We start from the raw sequence: 25,722 nt of genomic DNA, 5'->3' as shown, positions 1-25,722 counted from the left end.
ACCAAAAAACTAAAACGACAAAGCTCCTAGAAGAAAACGGGAAAAACTTCATGGCATTAGATTTGGCAAGAATTTTTTAGCTATGACACTAAAAACACGGGCAACAAAATATATAAAGTGGACTACAACAAAGCCATCTTTTGTAACAAAAAAAAATTGTAATCCTACTCCCGCAAAACTAATTTAAAAAAATTAAGTACAAAGTTCTCCAAAATGTACCATACCCTGGGGATTACACTGAACTTTGTTCATTTGTTTTCTTTTAATTCGGCTTTTTTGGTTGCCCTTCACCTACTTTTTCCCAGAGTCCTCCGTTGGGGCCTTCACTCGGGCAAACAACTAACGTAGTGGAACAGCTTTGACCTAACAATTTCCTCGTACCCAAGATGATCGCTTTTCCAGACAACTTAATAAACTTTGGCTTTAATGGATGACTGGATGCAGAAAAAAATAAATAAAAATAAACCTCAGCTGCTCAGCAACGATTAAAAAAACCACCAGCGGGCAATCCCTCCCCATGGCCACTGAGCAAAATTCCACCACCTCTCCTACACTCCAACTACTGCTGGGCTCCCGAGTTCGGACAGCCCCGGGCCACTTCCGGGCCTTCCCGGAAGTCCCTCTAGCTTAACAACCAAAGTAAACCGCAATGCGGAAGGGCGAAGGGATTGCGAGTCACCGAGTTTCCGGCGCGGCTTGAGGTACTGGGGAACCGCCGTCCCCCACCGGCCCAGTCATGTTGCTGCTGGGGTCTCTCCCGTGCCCAGTAATGTTGTCAGTAAGCGGGCGGCACTCCCTTCCAATAGGTCTTTACTTTTTTCTTTTTTGAGATGGAGTCTCGCTCTGTCACCCAAGCTCAAGTGCTCACTACACTCCGGCTCCGCTCACTACAACCTCCACCTCCCGGGTTGAAGCGATTCTCCTGCCTCAGCCTCCTGAGTAGCTGGAATTACAGGCGCGAGCCACTGCGCCCGGCTAATTTTTTTTTTGTATTTTTAGTAGAGATGGGGCCTTGCCATGTTGGCCAGCCTGGTCTTGAACGCCTGACCTCAAATAATCCATCCGCCTCGGCCTCCCAAAGTGCTGGGATTACAGGTGAAAGACGCCGCGCCCGGCCCCCTTCCAACTTTCTTAACGGGGAAGGCTGCTACCATTTCTTGAGCACCTATGTATCAGGCTCCATCAGGCACGTCACACTCTAACCTGATAATTACACAACCCATCTCACTGATAAGGAAGCCAGGTTCGGAGGGGTTGAGGCCCCCAACCTGAGGGAGGTGACTCAGGGACACACAATTAGTCCTGCTTTGCTGAAGGACAGATATGCAGCCCAACAGTCCCCCATTCAGGAGACTGGAGAAGGAGCAGCAGCAGCTTAAACCTTAACCCAGAGTTTTTATTTTCCATAACGTCTTAGGAACTAGTACTTACATAATCTCAAGTCCCTGAGGGGCCAGAGATCCCACCATGCAAAATAGCAAACAGACCCAAGACTTGGGGAGAGGCAGTGAGTGCATCACAAATGGATGGGTACATCTGATTCCCATACGCGGGGCTCAGCTTCGTTAGTAGGAGACCTTCAGATTGAGAAAAAATGCAAGTCTTTTTTTGGCCTGTAGTATCTGGGAAGGATGGAGGGAGTTTGGGAGGCACAGAAAAGATGGTGTATGAATCCTGTCCGGCCTGAATGAGGCTGGAGTTGTGCCTCTGGATAGCTTCAAGCACTGATCAGAGTGTCAGCCCCCGCTCCTTGAACAGATGCTTTAGCGCCTCTTCCAGTTGCCGGTTTGTTCCCTGAAGACCCTTCACCACCTGCGCTGCCCACTCGAAGTATTCCTGGACTCGATGTTCTGACCATCCTGCGTAAGAGTCCACAGAAACTTGCTAGCGTGATGTCAAGGAAAGCACTGCCTTTTCCCCACTTCCTGGCAAGCCTGGTTCAGGGCCGTGAGTTCCTGATGGGATGAGCTGTCCTGAAAACTTCCGCTTGGCCCAGCTATTGTATTTTTACCGTATGAAAGAAGAGTAAATAGTGATCCAGTAGGATTAATTTGGGAATTGAGAATGCCCAGGGTTTTTCAGGGGAACTGATCAACCTGTGTCTTCAGAAGGCGGTACCCCCCTACCCTTTCCCTTAGAGCCCATAGGAAAGCGTACCCTCTGGGGTGCAGCGATTCAGGTCCCTCAGATTGTACAGCTTGTCTGCCAGTTTCACCAGTTTGGCCCCGGGGCTACTGTGGGGCGCTTGCTCCACCTGCAGCCGCTTTCTCTCCAGCTTGGGCAGAGTCTTGTCATCTGTTACCTCCTCCACCAGGCGCCGCACCTGTGCCCCAAAGTGTAGCTCCACCTCATCCAGGGTGGTGTCTGTGTCCTCCACCGTGTCATGGAGCAGGGCCGCCTGGGGACAAGATCCCACTCAGCCCTGAGATGTCAGCGAAGGGATGCCCACTGCTGAATGCGGCCCCTGATCCCCATCCCAGACTCCTGGCAGAGAAAGGGGAAAGTTACCTGTAACACCACAATGTCAGTGATTCCCGCCTCGTGGGTCAGGATCCGAGCCACACCTGATGGGGAGGGGCAAAGCAGGAAGTCAGGTCGGAGATAGCTCCAAGGCGGTGTGTTGTGGGTTTTGGAGAGCCAGATGTGGCCCCTCCTGGCCTCTCACTAGCTGGGTGATCTTGGTCAAGTCCCTCACCCTCTGGGTGTCAACCGACAAAGGGAACGATCAAGCCTACCGCTCCAATTGTTATGAGACTTAAACGGTATATCGCACTAAGCTTGGGACAAAATAGGTGCTCAATGAGGTGCACGCACCCCCACGTTTCCTTCCCAGTCCCCACCCCCCAGGTGCCGCAGCCGGAGCTCCGCGGTCGACGAGCCCACCGATGGGGTGGTTGATGTAGGGGGTCCCTTCGGGGTCCTTCCGCCGCTGCTGCCGGTGCTTGCGAGCAGCGAAGTCGGCAGCCTCCAGCAGCTGGGCGGCCTCGGAGCCCATCGCGCGGATGGGGCGGGCGACGGCGGCAGCGGGGGCCGGGACGGAACGTTTACAGCGCCCCCTGGCTCCTGGGAGGCCCGGGGATCGTGGAGGCTAATTCAGCGGGCTGAGTTGGGCCTGCCCCAGATGAATTCCCCTGGAGCTGACATGCCCGGCGCAGAGAGCAAGTGATGTGGAAAGCTGCCTTCAGCTTCGCAGCCACCAGCTCAATGTACTCTGTTGGAGGTGCAAAAAGAACATAAGCCTGGCTCTCTGGGAGCCCACAGTCTGTGGAAAAGAGGAAGACAGACAAGAAATAAGGCAGTGGTCTCACAGTGTGCTGAATCCAGGGTGGGAAGGCTCAGGGGACTACGGGAGCGGGAAGAAAGGACAATCCACCTACCCTCAGAGTCAGAGACAGCTTCTCCCAGAAGCTCCCCCCATGAACAATCTTCAACCCGTCAAAGCTCTGAAAACTCTCCAAGTGTTCTAAAAATAGTTCTCCCTGCAGGGATGGGCCAGGTTCTGTGGGCAGGGGAGCCTCACCTTTGGACCCAGGAGACCCTAGGGCCTGACCTGAAAAATCAGAGCCTTCACTGGGAGCCCTGCCTAATTGCTTCAGACTTAGGCTCCCAGGTAGCTGTGACGTTTCTGCAGGAACTGCCTTTGTTCTCAATGTTGCAGATGAAATTTGCATTGCCTTCTTATGCCATGAGAGCTCCTATTTCAGTCTCTAGGCACCTTCTGTGGGCCCCTGAGGTGATGAGTGTTGTCATTGCTGTTCTGGGAGCATGATGTTGTCAGGCTTGGGTAGGCACTGGAATAACACTTAATTCTGCTGGCTGGTGGCCTTGAGCCTTCTGGAGAAATTCCCTGTCTTAGGGCAGCTGAGGGGTAAGAGAGACCTGATGGTCCCTATGGAACTCCTCTGTGAGAGGGGGTTCCCTATTAGCTAAGTATACTGTAATCAGACAGGTAGCTTTTGTGTTCTGGCTGGTAGCTGGGGCAGATGAGGCCCAGGGGAAAAGCTAATAAAGGACTCACCCTTGGTTTTCAGCTAGTCTTGGTGGTTGCCATGCAGCAGAGGTTAGGGAGGGAAGCCCCACATGCTGGAAGTGAGGTCTTTGACACCTGAAATAGAAGGGTCAGAATTCCCAGAGCTTCCATGGCAGCCTAGAAGTTGGAGAATGGGTAGAAACATATTTGGCTCTAAATGCTTGTTTGTTCTTCATACTAATGGCTCAGCTGCTCTCTCATCCCTCATTCTGTCCTCTAGTCCTTTGAGCCTTCTCTCCTTCAGCAGTTTGGCAATGCAGTCCCCATGTTTTCCAACAGGAGATAGAAACCCAGTCCCTGTCATCTCTCTCTAAAAGCCTGTGATAGAGAAGCTTCAGACTTGTATTAATGGTGCCCGAGGGCCTTGGAGCTTTGATTTTTATTTCTTTATTGTATGCAGTCATGGCCTAGAAAGAGAGATGTTAGGGTTCCCAGGACCAGGACAGAGGTGGTGGTGAAATCTCATGGGCGTCCGGAGAAGAAGGTCAGGCCCCTTGCTGACAGGCCTATCCGTGGGGCTACTGCTGCTCTTCAGCTGGGTGACCCTTGTCCAGTCAACCTCTCTCTCAGGTACAGCACTTACCCCTGTGGCCCACCTGCCTTTCCTGCTATGGGCTATTCCTGGGAACTGGAACTGATGGGGATGAATGGAAGGGCGCCTGCTCTTCCAGTGGGGGCTGATCTCTTTTACTCTCCAGTAGGGGTGGAGTGGGCTGTGGAAAGATCCCTCCTGCTTATTTCTAGCCCCCCAACCTCTCTCTTCAGCTCTGGTCCACCACCCTCACTTGTGCCAGACCACCCGGGATGTCAGTGGCCACCACTACCCTGGTTTCTTTTGCCCTCGTCTCTCTGATTCTCCAGAGGAAGCCTACTGCTGCCACCTGCAGGCTGCAGGGGGCTCCTGCTGCACCCAGGCTGAATTTGAGGCCCTGTACCAGGTCAACCTGTCCGCTCTTCCGCCCCCGCCCATCCTCAGGTGAGATCTCCAACCCCAGAGCCACTGGAACATCGACAGGGTGTTCCAGTATCTGGTGCTCTGTTCCTAAATTATGGGGTGGGAGGCTTGTAACTTACAGACTAGTAAAGGGACAGACCCCAACAGAAAATCATGTAGATCATGATTACAATTACAAGGGAGAAGTTCAGGGGGCTGTGCAAGCGGATAATGGGGAGCCATCCTGAATCTGCCCATGGGTGGCTCTAGGATGAGCTCCTAAATTCGTATGCAAATGTGTGTATGTAAGACTACATTTATTTGGGGGTGGAGTCCGGAGCTTTCTCCGGACTCCCAGGGGTTCTGTACTGCCACAGAGCGCAGCAGCCAGAGCGCGGCCAGGGCCGGGATCCAGATACTCTTTTCTCTCCCGCAGGGGCCCAGGACAACTCCTAGTGCTGGGCCTCTACAGCCTACTGGTTCTGACCCTGATGACCGCAGACCTTGTGCACTTCTGCTGCGATCGGGGCCGGGGTCGGGGCTGGAGCCACCGCAGGCCCCCCTCTAGGTCCTCCGCCGCGAACTCCCTGCAGGTCTTCGCGGGGACAGCTTAGGCGCGCCGGGAGCTTGCCTGCACCTGCGATCCAGAGTCGAGTGCCCCGCCCCTGCCCGGGCGCGCTAACTCCTTAGCCCTGCCCCTCTCTGACTCCACCTCCGACGCAAGAGTGGGGCGGGGCAGCTCCCGGCAGCGTCCGGAGCCAGACTCGCCCCGCCCCAGAGACTGCGCCTGCGCGGGCACGGGACAACCTCTCCGCGATGACTGTGAGTGGTCCAGGGACCCCCGAGCCCCGGCCGGCCACCTCCGGGGTGCGTACCCAGTCTCCGCGCCATCACCCCTTCGCACCCGTCCTAACCATCCCCGGCCTCCTTCTCCCCATCCATGAGGCTCGTGCCCATCCCTCCTCTCCTCTTCCCTTAGCTCCAGGGCTCTGCCCCGAACCCCCTCCGACGTTTCCGCCCCCTTTCTCTCTACAGGCCAGCTCAGTGGAGCAGCTGCGGAAAGAGGGCAACGAGCTGTTCAAATGTGGAGACTACGAGGGCGCCCTGGGGGCCTACACTCAGGCCCTGGGTCTGGACGCTACGCCCCAGGACCAGGCCATTCTGCACCGGAACCGGGCCGCCTGCCACCTCAAGCTGGTGAGGGAGCCTGGCGCTCTTCCCCTCGCCTGCTGGGCCCGGGTTCGCCCATCTCAGCTGATGCTTGGGCCCCAGCTGGGAATTCAAGCTCCCAGGCCATCCCTGCTTGCCAGATGTCTTTTGCACCTCAGTGTGAAGGGGGATCGGGTGACCTTGGACAGCGAGAGTACCCCTGCTGCCTGGTTAGTGCCCCGAAAGGGAGATGACCATTCTTTCAGGCTCCTGTCTTTCTCTTACAGGAAGATTACGACAAAGCAGAAACAGAGGCATCCAAAGGTAGGGGAATGGTGGACCCTTGTGTGGAGCTGTAGGGCTTCTGTGGTGGGCAAGGACTCTGGGACCGCTGCACCATCACATTCTCCTCCTTTGGCCCCAGAGACACGTCTGCCTTCTTTCTTTCCCACTGCCTCGGGCCTTTCCTTTTCTGCAGCTACCCTCACCTTTTCTGAGGCTGAAGCACCGAGTCCCACATTCGTCCCCCTACCTTCTTCTGGCCTTTCCTCGAGATCTTTCCCTACTGCTCTTGCCTGGAAATGGTGGCCTCATGGGTGCTGACAGCGCTCCTGTTTGTGCTCAGCCATTGAAAAGGATGGTGGGGATGTCAAAGCACTCTACCGGCGGAGCCAAGCCCTAGAGAAGCTGGGCCGCCTCGACCAGGCTGTCCTTGACCTGCAAAGATGTGTGAGCTTGGAGCCCAAGAACAAAGTTTTCCAGGAGGCCTTGCGGAACATCGGGGGCCAGATTCAGGAGAAGGTATGTGAGTGACCCAGAGAGGTGGAAGCTTGACCGGTGGTGAAGGGATCTGGGCCAGTGGTGCAGACACAGTTCTCCAGACAAGAGATACTGATGGCAAGTGAACATATAGAATTCTGGTTAACCTTGCCTGTGGCCAGGGAAAAGCAAATTTAAGATGACAGCGTGTTACTGTTGATTTGGAGGTCTGTTTGGCAGACATTTAAAAGTTTGTATACTTTTCGAGAAGGAGAGAGGCAGACACATCAGTGGTGAGGCTGGTACAGCTCTTTTGGAGAGTACTTTAGCATATCAAATTTGAAATGAGCGTATCTTTTGATCCCATATGTTTACTTCTTGCTGTTTCTCTCAGAGAAACCTTGCCCATGTGCACAAGTAGACATGTGTATGTTTATTTCAGCCTTTTTTGTAGTAAGAAAAGCTTGGAACTTGCCTAAATGCCCAGCCATAGAGGAATGGCTGAATAAATTGGGTAATGTCCTCACTACAGACTCTTACATAGTTACTGAGAATGGGTAGATACACACATATTGAAATGGAAAGCTCTGGGACACTTGTTGAATAAACAAAGCAAAATAGGCAGGGCATGCTGTCTCATGCCTGTAATCCCAGTGCTTTGGGAGGCCAAGACGGGACGGTCACTTGAGGCCAGGAGTTTGAGACCAGCCTGGGCAACATAGTGAGACCCTGTTGCTACCAAAACTTAAAAAGTTAGCTGGGTGTGTTGGCACACCCTTGTAGTCCCAGCTACTTGTGAGGCTGAGGCAGGAGAATCCTTTGAGCCCTGGATTTTGCAGTTACAGTGAGCTATGATTGTGTCACTGCACTCCAGCCTGGCTGACAGAGTGAGGCCCTGTCTCTTTCGAAAAAGAAAAGAAGAAAAATATGTGGTAACACATATGGTATTATTTATGTTAATGATCCCCTGCATAGCAAAATAATGCTATATTTTTTCTGTGGGTACACTTGGGTATGTAAATACAAAGGAAAATATTTAATTAATTTATTTATATATTTATTTATTTTTGAAATGGAGTCTTGCTGTGTTGCCCAGGCTGCAGTGCAGTGGCGTGATCTCAGCTCACTGCAACCTCTGCCTCCCAGGTTCAAGCAATTCTCCTGCCTCAGCCCCCCAAGTAGCTGGGACTGGGACTACAGGGGCGTGCCACCACACCCAGCTAAGTTTTTTGTACTTTTAATAGAGACGGTTTCACTGTGTTGGCCAGGATGGTCTGGAGCCCCTGACCTCGTGATCTGCCCACCTCGGCCTCCCAAAGTGCTGGGATTACAGGTGTGAGCCACTGCGCCCAGCTGAAAATATTTTATTTTTAAAATTTATTTTTATTTTTATTTTTTGTTTATGTATTTTGAGATAGGGTTGTCACCCATGCTGGAGTACAACCTCTGCCTCCCAGGCTCAAGCGATCCTCCTACCTCAGCCTCCCAAGTAGCTGGGACAAATGCGTGTTACCACGCTCACCTAATTTTTATATTTTTGGTAGAGACAGGGTTTTTTTTTTTTTTTTGAGACGGAGTCTCGCTCTGTCGCCCAGGCTGGAGTGCAGTGGCCGGATCTCAGCTCACTGCAAGCTCCGCCTCCCAGGTTTACGCCATTCTTCTGCCTCAGCCTCCCGAGTAGCTCGTATTACAGGCGCCCGCCACCTCGCCCGGCTAGTTTTTTGTATTTTTTAGTAGAGACGGGGTTTCCCCGTGTTAGCCAGGATGGTCTCGATCTCCTGACCTCGTGATCCGCCCATCTCGGCCTCCCAAAGTGCTGGGATTACAGGCTTGAGCCACCGCGCCCGGCTGAGACAGGGTTTTACTGTGTTGCCCAGGTAGCTGGTCTTGAGCTCCTGGGCTCAAGGGATCTATCCACCTCAGCCTCCCAACTTGCTGGGATTACAGGTGTGAGCCTTGGCACCGGGCCAAATATGCATTTTTGTTTCTTTATTTTTTCAGGAAAATATTTTACTTTATTTATTTATTTTTTTGAGACTGAATCTCACTCTGTCACCCAGGTTGGAGTGCAGTGGCGTGATCTCAGCTCACTGTAAGCTCCACCTCCTGGGTTCACGCCATTCTCCTGCCTCAGCCTCCAGAGTAACTGGGACTACAGGCGCCCGCCACCATGCCTGGCTAATTTTTTTGTATTTTTAGTAGAGACGAGGTTTCACCATGTCGGCCAGGATGGTCTCAATCTCCTGACCTCATGATCCACCTGCCTTGGCCTCCCAAAGTGCTGGGATTACAGGCATGAGCCACCGTGCCGGGCCTAGGAAAATATTTTAAAAGATATACATAAAATGGTAACATTGCAACCCCTGGGGAAAGGAATGGGATTGAGAGGACTTTCCAAAGGAGACTGCATCACCTGCTCATATTTTTTTAATAAAGAGAAGTTCTATAAAATATATATGTTTTTTTTTTTTTTTTTTTTTGAGACGGAGTCTTGCTCTGTCGCCGGGGCTGGAGTGCAGTGGCCGGATCTCAGCTCACTGCAAGCTCCGCCTCCCGGGTTCACGCCATTCTCCTGCCTCAGCCTCCCGAGTAGCTGGGACTACAGACGCCCGCCACCTCGCCCGGCTAGTTTTTTGTATTTTTTAGTAGAGACGGGGTTTCACAGTGTTCGCCAGGATGGTCTCGATCTCCTGACCTCGTGATCCGCCCGTCTCAGCCTCCCAAAGTGCTGGGATTACAGGCTTGAGCCACCGCGCCCGGCCTAAAATATATATGTTTTTAAATTAGGAGAAAAGAATCTAAAGACCATTATGAACTATAACCAAGCTCAAATTCACCAGATAATTTGATGTTAAAATGCTGACACAGTGGAAGCAGATAACATGATGGCAGACACCTCACTGAAATGTTGAAACCTGGGAAAGCAAATAGGTTTTCTCTCTCAGTGCCAACTCTGATTGGCAGTGGCTGCCCAGAATCCTATGTTGAGAAGAATTAGGAAGCAGATTGCCTGAGCTGAGCAGGGGAACATGCCATGACTGGTTAGTCATGGCTGCCATGGATGCGAGAGAGAAAGGCAGGTGGCCCACATGCTAGGCTCGTGCCACCATCTATGCCCAGGAACTCTGGGGGCTGGGGGTAGGCCTAGGATGATCTTGCCCATTCAGATTATTATTATTATTATTATTGAGACAGAGTCTCACCCTGTCACCCAGGCTAGAGAGCAGTGGCAGGATGTCTGCTCTCTGCAACCTCTGCCTCCCAGGTTCAAGTGATTCTCCTGCTTCAGCCTCCTGAGTAGCTGGGATTACAGGCGTCTGCCACCACACCCAGCTAATTTTTGTATTTTTAGTAGAGACGGGGTTTCACGATGTTGGCCAGGCTAGTCTCGAACTCCTGACCTCAGGTGATCTGCCTGCCTTGGCCTCCCAAAGTTTTGGGATTACAGGCGTGACCCACTGTGCCCAGTTCAGATTGTTTTTAAAACAGTCCAAAGAGATTTCTGGAGCTAAAGGAAGTGTTAGCAACTACCTCACAATCTGCCAGCTCCCTGGCAGGAGTTATAAATGCTTAGTTCAGTGCCATGGGCAGCCCATTCACTCTGCCACAACGTAGATGGCACCACTGTGACTGGGTTGTTCTGTAGCTGACAGGATGCCTCCCCTCCCGAAAGGCACTACAGCATGGGCAGTTCCCCTGCTGCCCAAGCAGGAAATCGCTCAGAAAGAAAAACAACTGCGGGAAATTTAGGAGGCACTGCCAGGCATGTCTCTTCCTGCCCAGGGTAGCTAGGTGCTAGCCCTGAGCCTAGACATCTTCACTGTGCCTCCCAGAGTGAGGAGCTAGAGGCAAATGAATAGGGAATATGATGTCTCTGGCCAAGAGCCATGATTTCTTCCATGCTTTGTTGGTTTGTCTAGGTGCGATACATGTCCTCGACGGATGCCAAAGTGGAACAGATGTTTCAAATACTGTTGGACCCAGAAGAGAAAGGCACTGAGAAAAAGCAAAAGGTATAGGCCCCGGGCTGAGTCAGTAAGTGAGCTCCCACAAGAGCCACCCATCCATAGTACCCTTCACCCATGTAGGCCCCAGAAGCCCCTGCTGCCCTGCTCTGCAGCTCCTCCAATCGTGCAGCTGGGCTCATAGGGCCTGGATGGGAGGTCTGAGGGTCTGGGACTTTAGCGTGAGCCAAGGAGTTCACAGAGTGCCTTGTTGACCAAGCCCTGTGCCAGGAGCTGGGTGTACGGAGATAACTGAGGCACTGTCCCAGTCCCTCAGGCTGTGCTGGGGACTCATTTGCTCTAACCATCAATTCTGAGAGAAGGCTCTTCCCTCTACTTACACAGGAAGCTAAACTTCAAAGAGGTTATTTTTTGGCCATAATCACTCAACTGTGAAGTGGAAGCAGTGAGGTCTGGGGCTCGGGGCCCCTGCTCACCAGTGCTGCGTCCTATGCCACGTGCAGTGTCAACGTTATAATGTACTTCCTTTGACGTAGGCTTCTCAGAACCTGGTGGTGCTGGCCAGGGAGGATGCTGGAGCAGAGAAGATCTTCCGGAGCAATGGGGTTCAGCTCTTGCAACGTCTGCTGGACACAGGAGAGACTGACCTCATGCTGGCAGCTCTGCGTACGCTGGTTGGCATTTGCTCTGAGCATCAGTCACGGGTAGGTGGAGTGGAGAGGCTGGTTACTGCTTCAGTCCCTTTGTCTGTCTGTCCATCCGTCCCTCCGTCCACCTATCTGCCCATCTGCCCATCCACCCATCTGCCCATCCATCCATCCATCCATCCACTCTTCCACCCACCCTCTACCCCTTATCTTATTCTAAAAATAACTTAAGCCAGTCATGGTGCCTCACACCTGTAATCCCAGCACTTTGGGAGGCTGAGGCAGGTGGATCACTCGAGGTCAGGAGTTCAAGACCAGCCTGGGGGACATGGAGAAACCCCATCTCTACTAAAAATAAAAATATTAGCCAGGCGTGGTGGCGTGCGCCTGTAATCCCAGCTATTCAGGAGGCTGAGGCATGAGAATTGCTTGAACTCAGGAGGTGGAGGTTGCAGTGAGCCGAGATCATGCCACTGCACTCCAGCCTGGGTGACAGAGTGAGACTATCTCAAAAAAAAAAAATCAACCAAACAAAAAGAACTTAAGGCAGAGTACAAGGAGATACGTGTAACAAGACAGAAAAAATAAAAATGGGGTGAAAAAGACCAACATAAATTAGGATGAAGTGGGGCTGGCAAGAGCAAAAACAGCCCTGGGGTACCCGAAGCACTTGCTTTGTTGGGAGCTTAACAAGTGTGAGCCCCAGCTTTCCTGCAGCCAACTCCCAAAAACACATTGGTCACTGACTCCTTCAATGTCCATATGGCACAAGCAAGCTCATTGCCCAGAAAAGGGCACTTGTCCTTGCTCTAAAGATCAAATTGTCATTTCCTCTGGAGCAGAGAGTCCTCATAGTGAGTGATGTGGTCAGTGATGTCACCACAGCATCTTTTTTTTTTTTTTGAGACGGAGGCTCACTCTGTCGCCCAGGCTGGAGTGCAGTGGTACAATCTCGGCTCATTGCAAGCTCCGCCTTCTGGGTTCACGCCATTCTCCTGCCTCAGCCTCCCGAGTAGCTGGGACTACAGGCATCCGCCACCACGTCTGGCTAATTTTTGTGTATGTTTAGTAGAGACGGGGTTTCACCGTGTTAGCCAGGATGGTTTTGATCTCCTGACCTTGTGATCCGCCTGTCTCGGCCTCCCAAAGTGTTGGGATTGCAGGCGTGAGTCACTGCGCCTGGCCACCACAGCATCTCTTTACCATTGAGACAGTGACCAGACACGCAGGGCTTGGCCCCAACACGATTCTCAGCACAGATGGTGGTGGCCCAGCATGGACAGTTCAGCAAGAACAGTCCTGCTTCTGGGCCAGTGTGGTGAAGTCCATGTCCCCCTCTTACCTGAGCTGGCTTGCTCCAGGGGAGAGGGAACCAAAGACTAGACCCCTTGGTTGCTTTTAGGGGAGCCCACAATTCCTAGATAGGAGTGGAACTGTGAAATAGTCAATGAAATCTCTTTAGGCTGAGCTTGGGCTGCATTTTGGGTCTCACAAGGCTAAGATTGGTAAAAGCATATGCATTCTGTTCCCTCCTGCCTTCTGGTCCATCCCAGTTCACAGTCTTGGCCAAGGACACTCAGCTGCTAAGTGGAAGCAGTCAGGATCAGGGCTCAGTGGACCAAGCAGGCCTTCTAGGGTTCTCCAGCTTAGAAACGGGGTGGAGAGGTCTCATGGGCCCATTCCGTGCACATCCACATCCCCAGGGTGTGGAAAGAACCTCAGGGTTTAGATTGGGGAAGAACTAGACCATTAAGCCTGTGGTCAGGTAGCTTTGTCTAGGTTTAGGTCTTTTTCTTGGGGAGACATGACCTAAAGCAACTGCTCCCAGGGCCACAGTATACTGTGTCTTCTCTGCCGCCAAGGAGAGGTAGTAGGGCATTGCTCTGGAATGTTTCCTTTAGGAAGTCTTTCTAACAAAATTATCCTGCCATTACCCTGGGTCATGCCATCTGTTCTGTCTTGTTTTCACCTGGAGCTGCACCTTCCACCCAATTCTCTCCTTCTGGCCATATTCTCTAACTTACAGTTAGGGATATCTGTGGCTGCCCTTGACCAACTGGAAGCTTCTGTCCACCTCTCCCACCCCAGACAGTGGCAACCCTGAGCATATTGGGAACTCGGCGAGTAGTCTCCATCCTGGGTGTGGAAAACCAGGCTGTGTCCCTGGCTGCCTGCCACCTACTGCAGGTTATGTTTGATGCCCTCAAGGAAGGTGTCAAAAAAGGATTCCAGGGCAAAGAAGGCGCCATCATCGTGGGTGAGTGGAAGCAGGTCTGGGGTCTTTTGGACGTTACTGTCATGGAAGGGATGGGGCTGAGCCAGCCAAGCCAGTTTTTTGGGGACTAGACTTGGAGCTGCAGGTTGCTTGGAATACGGTTTGGTGACATTATTTTACTCTAGATTCTCAGCAGCCAAGGTGTCTCAGGACAAAGCTGGAGCTCAGTCTGGAGCCTGGGATGTGGCTCCCCGCTTCCCTGTGTCTCCCTGGTTTGTTGAAGTTCAAGGGTCAAACAGGGCTGGGCTGCTGTGGAGCCCACTGATATCTTCTTGTTGCCAGATCCCGCCAGGGAGCTGAAGGTCCTCATCAGTAACCTCTTAGATCTGCTGACAGAGGTGGGGGTCTCTGGCCAAGGCCGAGACAATGCCCTGAGCCTCCTGATTAAAGCAGTGCCCCGGAAGTCTCTCAAGGACCCCAACAACAGCCTCACCCTCTGGGTCATTGACCAAGGTAGGTGATATAGTTCACAAAAACTTGCTTGGGCAGCTGAAGTTTGTTTATCCTTAGGAGTAATAAGAAAAGTTGTGAGTGGGGCCAGGCATGGTGGATGATGCACTTTGGGAGGCAGGGGGTCACTTGAAGCCAGGAGTTTGAGATTAGCCTGAGCAACATAGCGAGACCCTGTCTCTATGAAAAATTTAAAAAATTAGCTGGGCATGGTGGTGTGCGTCTGCAGTCCTAGCCACTCCAGAGACTGAGGTGGGAGAATTACTTAACCCTGGGAGGTCAAGGCTTCAGTGAGCTATGATTGCACCACTGCAGTATAGTCTGGGCAACAGAGGGAGACCCTGTCTCAAAAAAAAAAAAAAGAAAGAAAGAAAGAAAAGTTGTGATTATCTCCAGCCATGTGTCTGCACTGAAGTGCGTCCTTTGGCCCAGGAGGATGCTGGAACTGAGAAGATCTTCCAGAGCAATAGGATTCAGCTCTTGCAACACCTGCTAGACACAGGAGCTACCCTTAGGGGGCTCAAAGTTAGACTCTTCTATCATATGTGTGTGCAGATACATGCACATTGAATGGGCCTGCAAGCAGGTTAGCAGAGAGGCTGGATTAGCTTTCTGTATCTTTTTTTGTTTTGAGATGGAGTCTCACTCTGTCGCCCAGGCTGGAGTACAGTGGCACGATCTCAGTTCACTGCAGCCTCCGTTTCCCAGGTTCAAGCAATTCTCCTGCCTGAGCCTCCCGAGTAGCTGGGATTACAGGTACGCATCAGTATGCCCGGCTAATTCTTGTATTTTTAGTAGAGATGGAATCTCACCATGTTGGCCAGGCTGGTCTCGAACTCCTGACCTGAAACAATCCGCCCACCTTGGTGTCCCAAAGTGTTGCGATTACAGTCATGAGCCATTGCGCCCGGCCCCTGTTTTTTTTTTTTTTTTTTTTTTTTTAGTGAGCATGTATTACTTACATACTCAGAGGAAAAAATAAAGGTAGATATATCAATTCATCTCTCTTTTCCCCTAAAACATAAATAAGAGCTGGGTGCGGTGCTTCGTGCCTATAATCCCAGCACTTTGGAAGGCCGAGGCGGGCGGACCACGAGATCAGGAGTTTGAGACCAGCCTGGCCAACATGGTGAAACCCTATCTCTACTAAAAGATACAAAAAATTAGCCAGGCATGGTGGCACGCACCTGTAATCCCAGCTACTCTGGAGGCTGAGGCAGGAGAATCGCTTGAACCCGGGAGGCGGAGGTTGCAGTGAACCGAGATTGCGCCACTGCACTCCAGCCTGGGCAACAGGGCAAGACTGTCTCAAAAAAAAAAAAAAAAAAAAGATAAATAAGAAAAGTTCTGCAAAGGCCCTGCATGAGCAGGGCCTTTCACAATGATCCTATGAGGTGTGGATATTCCTTTCCCCTTAGTTTTACAGATGAGGAACCTCAAAGCTCCAGAGCATTTGGCCCCAGGGGAAGGGTTGGCATGCAGGCCTCACTTCTGAGGTCCTTCCTGATCCTATAGCTGCCTCCCTTAGGTAGCAGATCAGCTAAGCAGATTCTCTGGGCTGCCCTGGACGCAGTTGTCAGAACTCTGTAGCTTTCTTGTCTTGCTTTTCTCCGCATCTCCTATGAAGCCTCTTCCTTTTACTTGTAGGGGTTGGAACTAGTGTTCTAATTTCTAAATGGGGTGTCTTTTCAGGTCTGAAAAAGATTTTGGAAGTTGGGGGCTCTCTACAGGACCCTCCTGGGGAGCTTGCAGTGACCGCGAACAGCCGCATGAGCGCCTCCATTCTCCTCAGCAAGCTCTTTGATGACCTCAAGTGTGATGCGGAGAGGGAGAATTTCCACCGACTCTGTGAAAACTACATCAAGTAAGGAAGTCTGTTTCACCTCCTGTTGCCAGGGATTCCAGCAAAAAAGTTCTGACTCCTTGAGCAGGGGCAGAAATGAAAGGTTTCCAGCAGAAAGAGTAGTCTTAGGGAGGACTAGTTGGGGGCTGGACGAAGGAAAAGTGGCCCCAAGGCCCACTTCCTGCTCCAAAGTGGCCTCCCCAGGGAGGTTCTTTCTCAAATCAATGTTCCAGTAATGCAACAAATGCCATCAAGCACGTACTGGGTTTACCAAGCACTTCCTACGCATCTATTCCCACACAGGTGAAACATGACAGTCCTTATTACTTTTTTTGAGACGGAGTTTCACTCTTGTTGCCCAGGCTGGAGTGCAATGGCACGATCTCGGGTCACCGCAACCTCTGCCTCCCAGGGTTCAAGCGATTCTTCTGCCTCAGCCTCCTGAGTAGCTGGAATTACAGGCATGCGCCACCACACTCAGCTAATTTTGTAGTTTTAGTAGAGACGGGGTTTCTCCGTGTTGGTCAGGCTGGTCTCGAATTCCTGACCTTAGGTGATCCGCCTGCCTTGGCCTCCCAAAGTGCTGGGATTTTTTTTTTTTTTTTTTTTTGAGATGGAGTTTTGCTCTTGTTGCCCAGGCTGGAGTGCAATGGTATGATCTTGGCTCATTGCAACCTCCACCCTCCCAGGTTCAAGCAATTCTCCTGCCTCAGCTTCCCAAGTAGCTGGGATTATAGGTGCTCACCACCACGCCCTGCTAATTTTTGTATTTTTAGTAGAGATGGGGTTTCACCATGTTGGCCAGGCTGGTCTCGAACTCTGACCTCACACCTGAGGTGATCTGCCTGCCTTGGTCTCCTAAAGTGCCGGGATTACAAGCGTGAGCCACTGCGCCTGGGCAACAGTCCTTATTCTTAAACGAGATTATAGGCTGGGCGCAGTGGCTCACACCTGTAATCCCAGCACTTTGGGAGGTGGAGGCAGGTGGATCACCTGAGGTCAGGAGTTCGAGACCAACCTGGCCAACATGGTGAAACCCCATCTCTACTAAAACTAAAAAAAATTAGCCAGGCATGGTGGTGGATGCCTGTAATCCTAGCTACTTGGGAGGCTGAAGCAGGAGAATCGCTTGAACCCAGGAGGTGGAGGTTGCAGTGAGCCAAGATCACGCCATTGCACGCCAGCCTTGGGGACAGAGTGAGACTCTGTCTCAAAAAAAAAAAAAAAAAAAAAAAAAAAAATCAAAGGAACTTACAGCTGTTGGGGAGAAAACTGATGATAAATTATGAAATAAGCAGAATCATTTCAGAGCTTAAGTCCAGGAAGGGACATCAATGGTGATGTGGGAGTAACCTGTGTTAGATACGATATCAGGGAAGGCTCGAGTGAAAGTGTCGATAAAGAAAATCAGCCAGTATTGTCCAGGTGGAAACGTCCTAGTCCTCCCATTGGCAACTTTCCTGCTGTTTCTGCCCAAGTAGTGCAGGTGCCTGGCCAGTGGAGGGGAAGGGAGGAAAGAAGAGTCCCTTTATGTTGGCCTTGGTGTGACAGCTGTCACCCTGTGCCCCTCAGGAGCTGGTTTGAGGGCCAAGGGCTGGCCGGGAAGCTACGGGCCATCCAGACGGTGTCCTGCCTCCTGCAGGGCCCGTGTGACGCTGGCAACCGGGCCTTGGAGCTGAGCGGTGTCATGGAGAGTGTGATTGCTCTGTGTGCCTCTGAGCAGGAGGAGGAGCAGCTGGTGGCTGTGGAGGCTCTGATCCACGCAGCTGGCAAGGCTAAGCGGGCCTCATTCATCACTGCCAATGGTGTCTCACTGCTGAAGGACCTATATAAGCGCAGTGAGAAGGACAGCATCCGCATCCGGGCGCTGGTGGTGAGACGGTGGGCCTGGGGTGGGTGGGCAGGCAGCCAGGCAGGGGTCCTGGTCCAGCTGGTGTTGCAGGGTGCGGTCCCAGCACACTCTAGATGAAAATAAGCAATATTGTAATTCTAAAAAAATTAGCCAGACTTGGTAGTGCATGCCTGTAGGTCTAGCTACATGGGAGGCTGAGACAGGAGGACTTGAGCTCAGGAGGTTGAGGCTGTAGTGAGCCACCCATGTCTGCACTTCTGCCTGGGCAACAGAGCAAGACCCTCTCTAAAATGAATGAATGAATGAATGAATGAATTCTGGGCCTTGTTGTGGCCAGAGACGTGGGCATGGCTCCTCCCACCACAGGGCTTAAGGCTGGGCCTACAGGGGTCATGCAGCATTCCCGGGAGCTGGTGGTTTGGGGGTTTGGGGACTACCTGGCCCTCCATGAGCCTGTTGTGGCTGTGCACCCTGTGGAAGCTGGTCTTCCTCCATGGGGCACTCAGTCCTGGATTTCTCCATCTCATAAGGATTTTGGCTGTGGCTGAAGTACCTGTCCTCTCCCCACACACCTCTCCACTCCACCTGCAGAGGGCTTCTTTGTGCAACGTGGAAGGAAACAGAGCCATTCTCAGTGTGGCCTGGGAAGGGGTTGGGCCCATGATGGTCCAGTAGCCAGCACGTCAGTGTCTGCAGATGCTGTGTCATGCGGCCACCCACTAGCTGATTTTGCTGCCACATGCTCTAAGTGGTGGTCTGGAGGGAGAGGGTGCTGATTTGTCTGTGTAGCCTCCAGCGGGCCATGGCAGAGTGCCAGGGAGGGAGTCCAAGCCAAATGTGGAGGAGCTTAGCTCCTGCCTCCTTCCCCAGGCCAACTGGTCTTGCCCTCTTCCTCCAGGGACTCTGTAAGCTTGGTTCGGCTGGAGGGACTGACTTCAGCATGAAGCAGTTTGCTGAAGGCTCCACTCTCAAACTGGCTAAGCAGTGTCGAAAGTGAGTCGTCTGGCCTTGCTGTGGTCCCCCACCTGTGGGATAGATCTTAAGACACGAGGGTCTGGGTGGGAGTTGAGGCCTCCTCCCTGTCCTGCTCTCTGGCTCAGGCAGGGGCTGCAGTCTGGATCCTGGTACGTGAACTGCTTCTATACATTGAGGGGATGCCCAAACCCTTGGGTTTTCCCCCTTGGCCTTGGTGTGCTCCTCCCTACCCCCAATCCTGAGGGTTGCCCACTATCCTGCATGTCCCCAGGTGGCTGTGCAATGACCAGATCGATGCAGGCACTCGGCGCTGGGCAGTGGAGGGCCTGGCTTACCTGACCTTTGATGCCGACGTGAAGGAAGAGTTTGTGGAGGATGCGGCTGCTCTGAAGGCTCTGTTCCAGCTCAGCAGGGTAGCTCTGTGGTTCCTGCTGTCAGCCTGGGGACACTGTCTAGGATTAGAGCTTATCAGGCTTTCTTGGCAGGGCTTGGCCAATGGGGTCTTTTGACCCCAGGGAGGAGGGCTGGTGACTGAGTGGCTTCTCTGTGTAGTGTGGGCACGTTGGCCAGCACCAGTGGTGTTAGCAAGGACATTCTTCTTGGAGGAGCTGGGGAGGTCAAGTTTGTAAGCTCCCAAAATCTGGGGCCTGAGGAGCTTCCTGAATTCATCCTGTACCCAGGGGTCCCAGCTGAGGGTGGAACTGGGGGCCTGGGCCTGGACAGCATTTATCTGAGTGCTGCTCTGCCCCGGGATGCCCATGTGAATGCCTCTCTGTCCTGGCAGTCTGAGGAGAGGTCAGTGCTCTTTGCGGTGGCCTCGGCGCTGGTGAACTGCACCAACAGCTACGACTATGAGGAGCCTGACCCCAAGATGGTGGAGCTGGCCAAGTATGCCAAGCAACACGTGCCCGAGCAGCACCCCAAGGTGAGGGGCTGCCAGAGGGGCTGGAGGGTTCACCACCATGGGGACCAGCTAACCCAGGGTATCCACAGCAGAACAACCTCTCTCTCTTTTTTTTTTTTTTTTTTTTTTGAGACAGAGTCTCGCTCTGTAGCCCAGGCTGGAGTGCAGTGGCGCAATCTTGGCTCACTGCAAGCTCCGCCTCCCGGGTTCACGCTATTTTCCTGCCTCAGCCTCCCGAGTAGCTGGGACTACAGGCGCCCGCCACCACACCCAGCTAATTTTTTTGTATTTTTAGTAGAGATGGGGTTTCACCGTGTTAGCCAGGATGGTCTTGATCTCCTAACCTCGTGATCCACCCGCCTCAGCCTCCCAAAGTGTTGGGATTACAGGCGTGAGCCACTGCGCCCAGCCAACAGCCTCCCTTTTAAGCCAGTTTGTTTCCCTTTGTCTGGCTGTTTTATTTATTTATTTTATTTTTTATTTTTTATTTTTTTTTTTGAGACGGAGTCTCGCTCTGTCGCCCAGGCTAGAGTGCAGTGGTGCGATCTTGGCTCACTGCAACTCTGCCTCCCGGGTTCACGCCATTCTCTGGCCTCAGCCTCCTGAGCAGCTGGGACTACAGGTGGCTGCCACCAAGCCCGGCTTATTTTTTGTATTTTTAGTAGAGACAGGGTTTCACTGTTTTAGCCAGGATGGTCTCAATCTCCTGACCTCGTGGTCTGCCTGCCTCGGCCTCCGAAAGTGCTGGGTTTACAGGCATGAGCCACCGTGCCTGGCCTGTCTGGCTGTTTTATTTCCCAGTTCCTCAACTGCTGCTGTGAGAAGGGTCCCCTTCTCTGTGAGTCAGTCCAGGCCCCTCTCTTAAGCTGTCTCCTCCCCCAGGACAAGCCGAGCTTCGTGCGGGCTCGGGTGAAGAAGCTGCTGGCGGCGGGTGTGGTGTCCGCCGTGGTGTGCATGGTGAAGACGGAGAGCCCTGTGCTGACCAGTTCCTGCAGAGAGCTGCTCTCCAGGTGAGCCAGCCTTGGTGGGAGCCAACCTTTCCCAACTCCTGAGCCTCAGGGCTGTGGATGTGGCTCCAGAGGGTGCAGGTTCCAGTGCTTTGGGCCTCTTAGAGCGACAGGGGCTGCCTGCCTGGCTGCTGTCCTTGCTGAGCCCAGAAGTGGAGCGTCTGCCTGCCAGAGTCCCAGAGCCGCCTGCGCACCACTGCCTTCTCCCCACAGGGTCTTCCTGGCTTTGGTGGAAGAGGTAGAGGACCGAGGCACTGTGGTTGCCCAGGGAGGCGGCAGGGTAAGCTGGTTTACACCCCCCTTCCTGATGGCTGAGCCGTCAGCCTATAAAACATGAGTCAGCAGCTGCCACGCTAGAGCTGGGTGTTAGATGTGGGACAGAAAAACATTATTCATGGCCAGAGGAACATTTTCCTGCTGAGAGAGTGACACGGAAGCGGGCAGGCTCCTTGGCCCCTCCACACTGGTGGCTGGCTCTACTGGTCCTAGGCTCTACTATTCCTTTGTCTCATTTACCTCCATGGCCCTGGTGCCCAGCACAATCCACGTCCAGCCCTTATTAGGTGTTTCAGGAAGTGTTTGGGTGCAGAGGGTCTGCACAGGGAGTCAAGCCTGGGGAGAGGGAGGAGGGTAAAGGTGGCATGGTCAGGGACTGAGGGCCTGATGATTGGGGTCTTACACTCCCAGGCACGTCCTAAGCAGTGACAGGCTTGTTCCTACAGGCACTGATCCCGCTGGCCCTGGAAGGCACGGACGTGGGGCAGACAAAGGCAGCCCAGGCCCTTGCCAAGCTCACCATCACCTCCAACCCCGAGATGACCTTCCCTGGTGAGCGGGTGCGTATCTTCCTGCCCCGGCCTTTCCACTCCCTCTGTCCCTGATGGCCTGTGGGCTGGGCTGTAGCTCCTCTTTGGGACCAGCAGGAAGTTTCAGCTTGCCAAACCCTGGGGCAGGGAGGACAGCCTGAGACATTAGTACTCTCCTGGGGGCGGGCTCCTCCCTGCAGGGTTGGTGGGGCTTGTGGGGCCTGTGGCAAGTACCCGACAGGTGGGTGCATGTTGCAGATCTATGAGGTGGTCCGGCCCCTTGTCTCCCTGCTGCACCTCAACTGCTCAGGCCTGCAGAACTTTGAGGCGCTCATGGCCCTAACAAACCTGGCGGGGATCAGCGAGAGGCTCCGGTAAGGTCCCTTGGGATTGCGGGGCCTGGACCAGGCATCAGGATTTGGAATATTCCCCACAGCAGTTTACACAGTGGGAAATGCTCCTCGGTCATTAGCTTCTGTGAGCCTCACAGTGACTCCTCTGCATCATTAGAGAGGAGGAGACAGGCCGAGAGGCAGCATGGCACGGCAGACTCTAGAGTCAGACTGCCTAGCTTCCCTGATTGCAAATGGGTAACCTCAGGCAAGTTATTTAACTGCTCTGCCTCAGTTTTTCCCTCTGTGAAATGGGATGATTCTAGTATGAGGAGAATAAAATGAGAAAATACACTTAAAAGTACTTACTACATGGGTACCTGGCCCCTAGCGTTGTACCATATCAGCATGTTTTAGTTTTTTTTTTTTTTGAGACGGAGTCTTGCTCTGTTGCCCAGGCTAGAGTACAGTGGTGCAATCCCAGCGCACTGCAACCTCCACCTCCCAGGTTTAAGTGATTCTCCTGCTTCAGCCTCCTGAGTAGCTGGGATTATAGGCACGCGCCACCACGCCCAGCTAATTTTTGTATTTTTCTAGAGACATGGTTTCACCACGTTGGTCAGGCTGTTCTAGATTTTCTGACCTCGTGATCTGCCCACCTCAGCCTCCCAAAGTGCTGGGATTACAGGCATGAGCCACTGCGCCCGGCCAGCATGTTTTAGTTTTATTACTAACTGTGACTTTGAACATATTACTCATTACTTAGCCCGTTTCTGTTCTGCAGAACAGTAGTGATGATGATCACACTAGCACCTTTACCGTAGGGCCATGGTGAGGATTAAGTAAGATGATCCAGGTGCCTGGTCAGGGTAAATACTCAGATGAGGCCAGGCACGGTGGCTCACGCCTGTAATCCTGACACTTTGGGAAGATGAGGCAGGAGGATCACTGGAGCCCAGACGTTCAAGCCAGTCTGAGCAATGTAGCAATACCTCGTCCCTATTTGAAAAAGAAAGTAAGGAGAACATCAGGAACAATAGCTAATGGATGCTGGGCTTTTAATGCCTGGGTGATGGGATGAACTGTGCAGTAAACCACCATGGCACACGGTTACTTAAGTAACAAACCTGCACATCCTACACATGTACCGCTGAACTTAACAGTTGAAAAAAAAATTAGCAAGGTGTGGTGGCATGTACCTGTAGTCCCAGCTACTAGAGAGGCTGAGGCAGGAGGATCACTTGAGCCTGGGGGATCAATGCTACAGCAGTGAGCTGTGATCATGCCACTGTACTCCAGCCACTGTACTCCAGGGTGACAGAGTGAGATCCTGCCTCAAAAAAACACAAAAGCAAAAACCCTCAAATGTTAGGCGTTTGAAGACCACCCTGGTCTTCTGCCTCCTAATTTTCAGTATTTTCCACAATCCTATGCTATTTCCTAGGCCTGGTTAGAAGGCTAAGAAGCACTGTAGTTCCTGTCTGGTGCAAGAGGGTCCTTGGACATTGCCAAGAGAAATCCTCAGCCCAGGACTTGATTGCATGAGGGTGTGGGTGCAAGGGTGGAGCGAATGTAGAAACTCTGATGATGCTGCCTGTGTTAGTCTGTTCTTGCATTGCTGTAAAGGAATACCTGAGACTGGGTAATATATAGAGAAAAGAGGTTTAATTGGTTCATGGTTCTATAGGCTGTATAAGTATGGCATCAGCATTTGCTTAGCTTCTGAGGAGGCCTCAGAGAGCTTTTACTCATAGTAGAAGGCAAAGCAGGAGCAGGCACGTCACCTGGTGAAAGGAGGAGGAAGAGACAGTGGGGGGAGATGGCACACACTTTTTTTTTTTTTTTTGAGATGGAGTCTCCCGCTGTCACCCAGGCTGGAGTGCAGTGGCGTGATCTTGGCTCACTGCAACCTCCACCTTCTGGGTTCAAGCGATTCTCCTGCCTCAGCCTCCCCAAGTAGCTGGGACTACAGGTGTGCACCACCACGCCCAGCTAATTTTTTTTTGTATTATTAGTAGAGACAAGGTTTCACCATGTTGGCCAGGCTGGTCTTGAACTCTTGACGTCAAGTCATCTGCCTGCCTCGGGCTCCCAGAGTGCTGGGATTACAGGTGTGAGCCACCACACTCGGCCGAGATGCCACACGCTTTTAAACAACCAGATGTCATGAGAACTCACTATCACGAGGACAGCACCAAGCCATGAGGGACCCATCCCATGACCCAGTCACTTCCCACCAGGCCCTACCTCAACACTGGGGATTACAGTTCAACATGAGGGTTAGAAGGGACAACATCCAAACTGTATCCCTGCTGCTTCCTCCTGTGGCCCTGCAGGCAGAAGATCCTGAAGGAGAAGGCTGTGCCCATGATAGAAGGCTACATGTTTGAGGAGCATGAGATGATCCGCCGGGCAGCCACAGAGTGCATGTGTAACTTGGCCATGAGCAAGGAGGTAAGGGTTGGTCCGGGTGCTCATGACAGGTAGGGATGCAGAAGTACCTGTGCCCTGGCTGGGCTTTGCACCCAACTGACTTAGTCCACTCACCACATCTGGCCACAGGTGCAGGACCTCTTCGAAGCCCAGGGCAATGACCGGCTGAAGCTGCTGGTGCTGTACAGTGGAGAGGATGATGAGCTGCTACAGCGGGCGGCTGCCGGGGGCTTGGCCATGCTCACCTCCATGCGGCCCACGCTCTGCAGCCGCATTCCCCAAGTGGTCAGTGGCCTCTTCTCAGTGGGGGAGTGGGGATGGACCAGGAACTCCCAGCATGGTGGCAGCTGAAGGGGACAGTCCTAGGGTGTGTGGGTGTGTCCCTTGCCAAGTTTGAGCCTGTTGCTTGGGGGTCATATCTACCCTGTTTCTCACAGACCACACACTGGCTGGAGATCCTGCAGGCCCTGCTTCTGAGTTCTAACCAGGAGCTGCAGCACCGGGGTGCCGTGGTGGTGCTGAACATGGTGGAGGCCTCGAGGCAGATTGCCAGCACCCTGATGGAGAGTGAGATGATGGAGATCTTGTCAGTGCTAGCTAAGGGTGACCAGAGCCCTGTCACAAGGGCTGCTGCAGCCTGCCTGGACAAAGCAGTGGAATATGGGCTTATCCAACCCAACCAAGATGGAGAGTGAGGGGGCTGTCCCTGGGCCCAAGGCTCATGCACATGCTACCTATTGTGGCACAGAGAGCAAGGACAGAAGCAGCTTTGGCTGGTGGTGGCTGGCATGCCCAATACTCTCGCCCCTGCTCGCTTGCTGCCCTAGGATGTCCTCTGTTCTGAGTCAGCAGCCACGTTCAGTCACACAGCCCTGCTTGGCCAGCACAGCCTGCAGCCTCACTGCGAGGGGCCCTTTCTCTGTACTACTGTAGTCAGCTGGGAATGGGGAAGGTGCATCCCAACACAGCCTGTGGATCGTGAGGCATCCGGAAGGGCACACACATCAGCAGCCTCACCAGCTGTGAGCATGGCCTGAGCCTGCTATCAGGCCTGCCCGTCCAATAAAAGTGTGTAGAACTCCACTGTGTGCCCTGTCCTTGGGCAGGGAGGGCTGCTGTGGGTGGGAGTCTCTGAGTGTGGATGAGTATGGGTGTGAGCTGGGCGTGGGTGAGTGTGCAATGGAGCTTCACAGTGGCAAAGCCACCTCCATGGAAGGAATCCAGTGGATTCCTCAACCAGGGCCCACTGAGTTGCTTCTTAATCCTATTGGAGGGACAAAGAGTAAGCCTAGGAAGCCAATCAATAAGAAACTCGCCAGACGTGGTGCCTCAAGCTTGTAATCCCAGCACTTTGGGAGACA

At 52.8% G+C, this 25,722-nt stretch overlaps 2 protein-coding genes across 6 annotated transcripts; one reads left to right on the top strand and one right to left on the bottom strand.

Moving 5' to 3' along the window:
* The first annotated feature begins 631 nt into the window (after nt 1-631).
* Nucleotides 632-25,444, top strand: UNC45A (unc-45 myosin chaperone A). 4 transcript variants are annotated; one of them, XM_033188927.1, is made up of 23 exons: nt 632-701; nt 4,431-4,600; nt 4,796-5,006; nt 5,401-5,786; nt 6,000-6,161; nt 6,401-6,437; nt 6,739-6,914; nt 10,793-10,885; nt 11,374-11,541; nt 13,573-13,741; nt 14,042-14,212; nt 15,902-16,073; nt 17,625-17,925; nt 18,803-18,897; nt 19,151-19,292; nt 19,664-19,804; nt 20,666-20,793; nt 21,004-21,070; nt 21,513-21,626; nt 21,855-21,970; nt 24,265-24,382; nt 24,491-24,646; nt 24,799-25,444. In XM_033188927.1, the coding sequence occupies exons 4-23, from the start codon at nt 5,781-5,783 to the stop codon at nt 25,054-25,056; spliced, it is 2,790 nt and encodes a 929-aa protein (XP_033044818.1). In that variant the 5' UTR covers nt 632-701; nt 4,431-4,600; nt 4,796-5,006; nt 5,401-5,780; the 3' UTR covers nt 25,057-25,444. The 4 variants fall into 4 exon arrangements, with proteins under 4 accessions (XP_033044818.1, XP_033044819.1, XP_033044817.1 ...); XM_033188928.1 differs by having other exon boundaries at nt 5,401-5,831; nt 6,592-6,914; XM_033188926.1 differs by lacking the exons at nt 632-701; nt 4,431-4,600; nt 4,796-5,006 and having other exon boundaries at nt 5,703-5,831.
* Nucleotides 1,376-3,191, bottom strand: HDDC3 (HD domain containing 3). Of its 2 annotated transcripts, none has more exons than XM_033188959.1 (4): nt 2,884-3,191; nt 2,509-2,564; nt 2,158-2,398; nt 1,376-1,996 (listed from the first exon to the last, which is right to left on the bottom strand). In XM_033188959.1, exons 1-4 carry the CDS (start codon nt 2,993-2,995, stop codon nt 1,896-1,898), a joined length of 510 nt encoding a protein of 169 aa, XP_033044850.1. In that variant the 5' UTR covers nt 2,996-3,191; the 3' UTR covers nt 1,376-1,895. The 2 variants fall into 2 exon arrangements, with proteins under 2 accessions (XP_033044850.1, XP_033044849.1); XM_033188958.1 differs by having other exon boundaries at nt 1,376-1,859; nt 2,884-3,131.
* Nucleotides 25,445-25,722: the final 278 nt, after the last annotated feature.

This window comes from Trachypithecus francoisi, unplaced genomic scaffold, assembly GCF_009764315.1.
Source record: "Trachypithecus francoisi isolate TF-2019V2 unplaced genomic scaffold, Tfra_2.0 Lachesis_group3, whole genome shotgun sequence".
NCBI lineage: Eukaryota > Metazoa > Chordata > Mammalia > Primates > Cercopithecidae > Trachypithecus > Trachypithecus francoisi.
This window is presented reverse-complemented; position numbering and strand designations above follow the sequence as displayed.

Bases quoted from the DNA above. Each gene is read 5' to 3' on its own strand.
- HDDC3 (XM_033188958.1), bottom strand. From the start codon at position 2,995: ATGGGCTCCGAGGCCGCCCAGCTGCTGGAGGCTGCCGACTTCGCTGCT. The intron at 2,399-2,508 runs GTAACTTTCCCC...TCTTGTCCCCAG, and splicing joins CTGACATTGTGGTGTTACAG to GCGGCCCTGCTCCATGACAC. The intron at 1,860-2,157 runs GTACGCTTTCCT...ACTCTTACGCAG, and splicing joins GAATCGCTGCACCCCAGAGG to GATGGTCAGAACATCGAGTC.
- UNC45A (XM_033188926.1), top strand. From the start codon at position 5,781: ATGACTGTGAGTGGTCCAGGGACCCCCGAGCCCCGGCCGGCCACCTCC. The intron at 10,886-11,373 runs GTATAGGCCCCG...CCTTTGACGTAG, and splicing joins GCACTGAGAAAAAGCAAAAG to GCTTCTCAGAACCTGGTGGT. The intron at 21,971-24,264 runs GTAAGGTCCCTT...GTGGCCCTGCAG, and splicing joins GGGATCAGCGAGAGGCTCCG to GCAGAAGATCCTGAAGGAGA.